At 43.0% G+C, this 8,479-nt stretch overlaps 1 protein-coding gene across 1 annotated transcript in view; it reads right to left on the bottom strand.

Annotated features, from left to right (window-relative positions):
• Positions 1–443: 443 nt before the first annotated feature.
• The window catches only part of LOC144605588 (uncharacterized), a 28,566-nt gene continuing 20,530 nt past the window's right edge, over positions 444–8,479 (bottom strand). The window contains exon 7 of the mRNA XM_078421018.1: positions 444–6,749. Coding sequence (XP_078277144.1) covers positions 6,558–6,749 — 192 coding nt within the window. The 3' untranslated portion in view covers positions 444–6,557. The remainder of the gene's footprint in view (positions 6,750–8,479) is intronic.

The raw sequence follows: 8,479 nt of genomic DNA, 5'->3' as shown, positions 1-8,479 counted from the left end.
CATTATTTAAAAGTCAGTAACTGTTACAAAAGACATTTTAAAACATAACGTTTTGAGTTACTGTCAAGTTGTTGTTCAAATTTGACAAAACAAACAAGATTTCAGTATCATTTGCACAAATACAAAGTTTAGTGTTGCGTTTGTATCAGGGAACAAGAATTCATTGCTCAAAAAGATATTAGAACATAATTCATTATCAACCTTAACATAAAATGCAACTCTATCATCTTCCTGGTTATCCATTGCATCACAGCAGAACAGACTCAGTGAAGCCTTTTATTCCCTTTGCAATAAATTATGAAGATTCAGTTCATTCTCAGCCTCAAATTGATTGTGTGTTTGACACTACATACGTTTCTTTACGATACCACACTCAAGTGGTAAGACTCAATATCGTACAGGTCGACAAAGTCGCTCAGCAATCATCGATCAGCTGGGCAAAGGACCACCTCGACCAAGATTATAGCATTAATTCAGAGAAGGACCATTCTACTTGACTCAACAGTGACTAAAGTACCGAAATGGTTCTACAACTCAGGGCACATCTCAAAGGTGACAAGTTGTGCTCATGTAGCATCACATTGGCCCCATCAATTGCAATATGAATTTAATATTGATGTTAGTTAAAGTTAATTCTTAAATGATTCACCTCGCACATTGCAGACTTAAATCTCCACAGATGTGTGTGTGGACTGTGTTGTACTGCAGACAAGTTAGTACCTCAAGTTGGACTTTTGGTGAAATTAGTTGGAGCTTATACAGTATCTCAAAGGATAATGATTGGGTTGGATCCAATGTAACAATGATGGAAAAATGTAATTTATGTCTATGCCACTTAATATAGGATTGATGAAAGAGTACCTAGCCTTTAAGCTCAAGTGTTTATGATTCATTTGAATCTCGTGCACCCGTCTCCTGTCCTTTATGCTTGCCATATTCAAAACTTGCAGTAATTTGTCTTTTCCACAGAGTTGTACTCAGGCACAATAGGACACCGAGTGCTGGAGTAACTCAACGGGTCAGGCAGCATCTCTGGCGAACCCTAGATTTCGCATTGGAACCCTTCTTTAGACCACAGTAAGGAGTATCTTTAACAATATTAAATTGTAAAGAGTTAACACTGTTGGGTTCCTACAGTTGGTTATGAGCAGTGTTACCTGTAGCATTTACAGTTGTGCAACAGTGGTATTTAGACTCTTGGTTACAGCAAGATAGGTTGACCATCCAATTGTAGGAATCAATAGTCTAATAGCCTTCACCCTAGATGTTGTAACTAATAATGTGAACGTCACTCATTCTCAACTATAGTATCAACATTCAGTAATAAATAGTATTAACATCATTCATAACCAACTGTAGCAGCCAACAGTACGTCATCTCATGCTACCCAATCCAATAAATAATAGTATTGACTCAACTCCTATCCAGCTGTGGTAGCCTAGGGCGGAAACATAATTCAGTCTCAACTGCATTAAACTATAGTGTTACAGTCATAGAGTCATAGAGCGATACAGCGTAGAAACAAGCCCTTTTGCCCACCCCGACCAACATGTCCCAGGTACACTAGTCCCACCTGCCCGTGCCTGGTTCATAAACCTCCAAACCTGCCCTATCCATGTACCTGCCCAACTGTTTCTTAAATGTTGGGATAGTCCCTGCCTCAACTACCTCTTCTGGTAGTTTATTCCACACACCCACCACCCTTTGTGTGAAAAAGTTACCCCTCAGATTCCTATTAAATCTTTTCCCTTCACCTTAAACCTATGTCCTCTGGTCCTCGATTGATCTGCTCTGGGCAAGGGACTCTGAGCATCTACTTGATCTATTCCAGTCATGAATAGATTGCTCTTATGTAATCACCTTTTATATCCAATACAATAACCAACAGCATAAACATCACTCATCCCCAACTCTGGAAACCTTTATTGTTGACACCACTCATCCCCAATGGCAGTAATCACCAGAATAAGCATGTCTCATGACCAACTTGCTAACCAATGGTGCAAATTGCAGCTAATTGGCAAATGTAGTGACCCACAGTGTTAACACTCTTTGACACCAGGTGTAATAATGTTACTATTACTCATTTCCAACTCATCTTAGCCAATAGTTTCAACCCCACTCATTTCTAACCTGTTGCAACAATATTGTAAGCGCTATGACACATCAACCGTGGTCATCAACTGGTTTAACACCACTCAGCTCTCAACTGCAGCTAATACCACGACTTCCCAAATACCAACCAATGCTGCAAACATTATTAATCATCAGCTATAGAAAATAACAGTACTATCACCGGATGGCACAGTGGTGCAGCGGTAGAGTTACTGCCCAGCCTGTCTGGAATTCATTGACACAGAAGGTTGTGGAGGCCAAATCAATGGTATATTTTTAAGGTGCAGATTGACAGATTCTTGATTAGTATAGATATCAGGGGTTATGGGGAGAAAGCAGGAGAATGGGGTTGAGAGGGAAAGATTTAATGGCGGAGTAGACTTGATGGGCTGAATGGCCTAATTCTGCTCATACAACTTATGAACTTACGAGCTTACAGCGCCAGAGACCTGGGTTTGATCCTGACTAAGGATGCTGTCTATATGGAGTTTGCATGTTCTCCCTGTGACTGCGTAGGTTTTCTCTGGGAGCTCTGGTTTTCTTCCACATTCCAAAGACATGCAGGTTTATGGGTTAATTGGTGTCTGTAAATTGTCCCCAATATGTAGGATAGAACAAGTGTACGGGATGATTGCTGGTTGGCGTGGACAAGGTGGGTCGAAGGGCCTGTTTCAACGATGTATCTCTGAATTTCTAAAATTAAACGAAAGCAACCACTAGTCTCAACACCCGACATCACAACGACAGCACCTCTTGGTGTTCACACCAAACATTTCCATCTGTGGCAAAAATTGTGTGACCACTAGTCATTGCCAACTGTGGTAGCCAATAGTTCTAACAACATTCATTCTTGCCTGATGTACCCAAATGTATCAACACCACCCTTGGCCAACTGGATTTTCAAATGATATTAATGTTACTCATCTTCGGTTTCAAAACCCATACTGTTATCAGCAATCATAGAGTCATAGTCATATGGCAAGGAAACAGTCCCTTCGGCCTGACTTGCCCATGCCGACCAAAATGCCCCATCTGCACTAGCCCCACCTGCCCGCGTTTGGCGCATATCCCTCTAAACGTCACAGATCCATAATCCCAACTGCACCACAAATTAGGTTTCAATAACACTCATTTCAAACTGTGCTTCAAACTGCGTGAACATTACCTGTCTCCGAGTACGCTAACTACTATTTTTAGATCACTCATCACAATTGCAATTCCCAATTGTGTTAACATCGCATTTCCACCTTCAGTAATTAATTTTCTTAACACCACTCATTCACAACTGCAATAATAAAGTGTAGGTTTAACAGAAGTTTTAACCAAAAGGCAATAATGGGAAAGGTCTCATGGATCATGATTGGGGCGGATGGTGGCGTTGCAGTAGAGTTGCTGCCTTACAGCCCCAGGGACCAGGGTTCGATCTTGACTATGGGTTTTGTCTGTATGGAGTTTGTACATTTTCCCTAAGACCGTGTGGGTTTTCTCAGGGGGCTCCGGTTTCCTCCCACACTCCAACGACGTAGGTTAATTGGCTTTGGTAAAATTGTAAATTGCCCCTAATATATCGGATAGTGCTAGTCGAGGGCCGATCGCTGTTCGGCGCGGTCTCGGTAGGCCGAAGGGCCTATTTCCATGCTGTGCTTCTAAAGTCTAAAGACTAAAGTAAAGATCAGTTGGTAACCCCCCCTTTTGAGTAAAATACGAAATGTTCAGACTGCAGAAGGGTCCTGACTCAAAACGTTGCCTTCCACGGCAGCTGCCTGACCCATTACCCCAGCACTGTCTTTTACTCAATATTCCAGCATCTGCAATTCCTTGTGTTTCCTTTCAGCTCTCTTGTTGTTTAGTTTAGTTCAATGTAGTTCAGAGAATCAATGAAGAAACAGGACCTTCGGCCTACCGAGCCTGCCCCGACCGGCGATCCCCACACATTAACACCATCCTACACACACTAGAGACAATTTACAAATTTACCAAGCCAATTAACCAACAAACCTGTACACCTTTGGAGTGTGGGAGGAAGCCGGAGTTCCTGGGGAAAACCCACGCGGGTCATGGAGAGAACGTACAAACTCCGTACAGACAGCACCCATAGTCTGGATCAAACCCATGTCTCTGGCGCTGTAAGGCAGCAACTCTACCACCGAGCTACATACATGCAATTTGCCTTGGTGCCTTGCTCGCAAGTAACAACAGGACATACAGAAAACAATTTACTTTGCTCCATTGTTCCATTACAATGAATCATGCACAGCTACCTGCTTACCTTTAATGGAGAACTAAACCTGGAGAACAGAACACTAGATAGCATGGTGACACAACGGTAGAGCTACTGCCTCACAGCACCAGAGACCCGGGTTCGGTCCTGACCATGGGTGCTGTCCGTAAGGAGTTTGTACATTCAAACGTCTCCAAAGACGTACAGGTATGTAGGTTAATTGGCTGGGTAAATGTTAAAACAAATAATTAAAAAATTGTCCCTAGTGGGTGTAGGATAGTGTTAATGTACGGGGATCGCTGGGTGGCGCGGACTTGGTGGGCCAAAAAGGCCTGTTTCCGCGCTGTATATATATGATATGATATGATATGATATGATTCCTCCTGTGACCACGTGGGTTTCCTCCGGGTGCTCCGGTTCCTCTCACATTCCAAAGATGTGCGGGTTTGTAGGTTAATTGGCTTCTGTAAATTGTTCCTAGCGTGTAGGATGCGAAATTGGGATAGCATGAAACTAGTACGAATGGGTGATTGATGGTCGGCGTGGACTTAGTAGGCTGAATGGCCTGTCAAAGCCACCACAGCCAGACATAAAAACAGCTTTTCTTCCACAAGCAGGAGGTCTACTCAACAACCAAAAGTCTGTAGCCTCCTTTTGCTCTGGTATTTTATTTCATTCACAAGGTTAAACTATAATGTTTTATTCTTAATGTTTTAGTGTTTTATGTTTTATTCTTAATTGTTTACTGTATGTCGTGTTGTTACTTACGAGCAAAGCACCAAGGCAAATTCCTTGTATGTTTACATACTTGGCTAATAAAATTTATTCAATTCAATTCAATTCAATCTACGCTGTATGTCGAAACTAAACTAAACTAAACTAAACTAAACTAAAGCCACAGCACATCAGTCACATTAAGTGTAAATAGGCAGTCCATGCATTATAAATACTGTAACAAAAGCCTGCATCAACTATGTGTAAAATAAACTAATTGTTAAATAGTGAATAATCAGGAAGAAATGCTAGTTGTGCATGTCCCCTCATGTCGTTCTGGGGCAGTATGTATCAGAATGGCACAGCCATTTTACATGAGACAGGCCAGAAATGCAAGGAACCATCAAATAGCATTGTGTTTCAACCTCCTGTTCCTCCCCGTTTAATCTAAAGCAGACCCTCTACCTTTGTGTTTATCCCTGAATCTGAGAATAGCGGTGTGGTACAGTGGTGCAGCGGTAGAGTTGCTGCCTCACAGCACCAGAGACCCGTGTTCAATCCTGACTACAAGTGCTGTCTGTACGGAGTCCATATGTTTTCCCTTTAATCATGTGGGTTTCCTCCGGGTGCTCCGGTTTCTTCCCACACTCCAAAGACGTACAGGTTTGGAGGTTAATTGGCTTCTGTGATACTGTTTGTGTACGGGGTGATCGCTGGGCAGCACGGACTCGGTGGGCCGAAGGGCCTGTTTCCGCGCTGTATTTCTAAAGTCTAAAGCTTTTTTTTTTGCTGGGGAATGACTTTGTAGTTAAGTAGGATATTAGTGATGCTGACTAAGATGTCACATCTTAGGTTAGATGGGCAGTTTAGGTTAGAAGAGACAGCTATTCGGCCCCTTGAGCCAGTTCTACAGTTCAATTGGATTGCGGCTAATTATATCTGGAACTATCTTGGGCCGTGATTCCCCAGCCTAGCAAACTTTTCAATTGTCCTCCCTCCCCTACGACCCTGCGCACCTCAGCAAATGTTTGGGAGAGGGAATCCCATATTTCCTTTCCATTTTGTGTAAAGAAAAGAACCGAGATCCAATTGACTTCCCCTCAGCCAAAAAAAAAACACATGGAAGAAATAAATGGGCCAAGCAACCTCTGCAGAGACAAAGTAATGGTCGATGTTTTGGCTCAGAGACATCCGTCCATCCCTTTGTGTCTACAGATGTTGCTGGCTTGCTGAGTTCTTCCAGCAGTTTTCACTGTGCTTCAGTATCTGCAAGTATGTGTGTTGCCTTATTTCCCCTTGGTCTGGGCTCTTTCTCCAGATGAAGTAGATTCTCCCTTTGTCTTAGTGGTGGGCACTTGTGTACCAAGGGTAAGCAATGGGATAACGTGGGCTTCTGACCTGTGGATGGACACCAGGTGCAAAATGACACGCATATCCAAATGGAATAAGTTGTGACTTGGAGGGATGTTGTTCTGCAAAGAACGGCTCGATCGTCTGGGGAAGAGTTTTACTTTTTGAATGCAATTGTAGAATACTCGATCGGTTCTGAGTTTGGAGGCTCGGTTACCGACGGCTTGTTCTCTTCTTGAATCTTGGAAGGGTTCACGTTATCATACGTGGCAGAGTCTCCCTGTCGGTTGTCGCTCTGCTGGATTGCCACGGTGGCGTAGGTAACTGCGGCTTCCATCTCCTTGGCCAACTGCGGACATTGAGAAGGGAAAAACAAAACCGACGTGTTAGAAACAAGGAACTGCAGATGCTGGCTTACAAAACCGGAGTAGTGCCGGAGTAACTCAGCGGGTCTGGCAGCATTTCTGGAGAACATGGATGGGTGACGTTTCGGGTTGGGACCCTTCTTCGGACTCTTAAGAATAAGGGGTAGGCCATTTAGAATGGAGATGAGGAAAAACTTTTTCTGTCAGAGAGTTGTGAATCTGTGGAATTCCCTGCTTCAGAAGGCAGTGGAGGCCAATTCTCTGAATGCATTCAAGAGAGAGCTAGATAGAGCTCTTAAGGATAGCAGAAGCAGGGGGTATGGGGAGAAGGCAGGAACGGTGTACTGATTGAGAATGATCAGCCATGATCACATTGAATGGCGGTGCTGACTCGAAGGGCCGAATGGCCTACTCCTGCACCTATTGTCTATTGTCTGGCGAAGGGTCTGAAGAAGGGTCCCAACTTGAAATGTCATAAATCCATGTATTGAGTTTGTACATTCTCCCTGTTTTCCTCTATTCAACAACTGAACCATCCTCTCACCAACGAGAGCGGTCCTGATCTCCCGTCTACCTCATTGAGGACTTTTGATCTATCTTTAATTGGAATTTACTGGACTTGAACTGAACGTTATACCCTTTATTCTGTATCTGTACACTGTGGACGGCTTGATTGTAATCATGTATAGTCTTGCTGCTGACGGGATAGCACGCAACAAAAAAGCTTTTCACTGTACCCCAGTACACATGACATTAACAAACGAAACTAAAATGAAACTAAACTGAGTCTCAGAGATTCTCCTGCTCCCCAGAATTTAGACAGTGGATTTGTGCAGCTTGGGACTAGTTTTGAATTGAACACACTTAGATAGAGGAGAGGACTTAGTCTTTTAGAAGAGATAAGAATGAGAGGGGATCTTATAGAAACATATAAAATTCTTAAGGGCTTGGACTGGCTAGATGCAGGAAAAATGTACCCCATGTTGAGGGAGTCCAGAACCAGGGGTCACAGTTTAAGAATAAGGGGTAGGCCATTTAGGACTGAGTTGAGGATAATCTTTTTCAGCCAGAGAGTTGTGACTCCGTGGAATTCTCTGCCGCAGAAGGCAGTGGAGGCCAATTCGCTGGATGTTTTCAAGAGGGGGTTAGATATAGCTCTTAGGGCTAACGGAATCAAGGGATATGGGGAGAAAGCAGGAACTGGGTACTGATATTCTGGATGATCAGCCATGATAATATATTGAATGACGGTGCTAGCACGATGGGCCCACTGGCCTACTCCTGCACCTATATTTTTTTTAAATACGCATGCAAAAAATGAAACCAGATTAATTGAAGATGTACTTTTGTCCAACTAACTAACTGCTGGCTCTAGCAATAATATATTTCCCAGTAAAACAAACAGTGGTGCTGGAGCCAATAACATTTGTGCAAGAAAGAAAGTTGTTGATTAACAAGGATGTGCAACTTTCTAGGTCATTTGGGTTCTGTTAAAAAAATTGCTCCTAATGTGCAGGGAGTGAATGAGAAAGTGGGATAACATAAAAAGGGTATGAATGGGTGCTTGATGGTTGGCGTGGTTGGGCCATACGACCTGTTTTCATGCTGTATCTCTAAACTAAATTCAAGTGGCCAAGTTTGATATTGATTTAATTTAATTTAGTTTAGATATACAACATGGAAACAAGTCCTACTGCCCGCCTAGTCCCCACTG

The sequence above is a fragment of the Rhinoraja longicauda genome, chromosome 24, assembly GCF_053455715.1.
Source record: "Rhinoraja longicauda isolate Sanriku21f chromosome 24, sRhiLon1.1, whole genome shotgun sequence".
In the NCBI taxonomy this organism is placed as follows: domain Eukaryota; kingdom Metazoa; phylum Chordata; class Chondrichthyes; order Rajiformes; family Arhynchobatidae; genus Rhinoraja; species Rhinoraja longicauda.
Note: the sequence above shows the minus strand (reverse complement) of the source record. Positions and strands in the feature narration are given on the sequence as shown.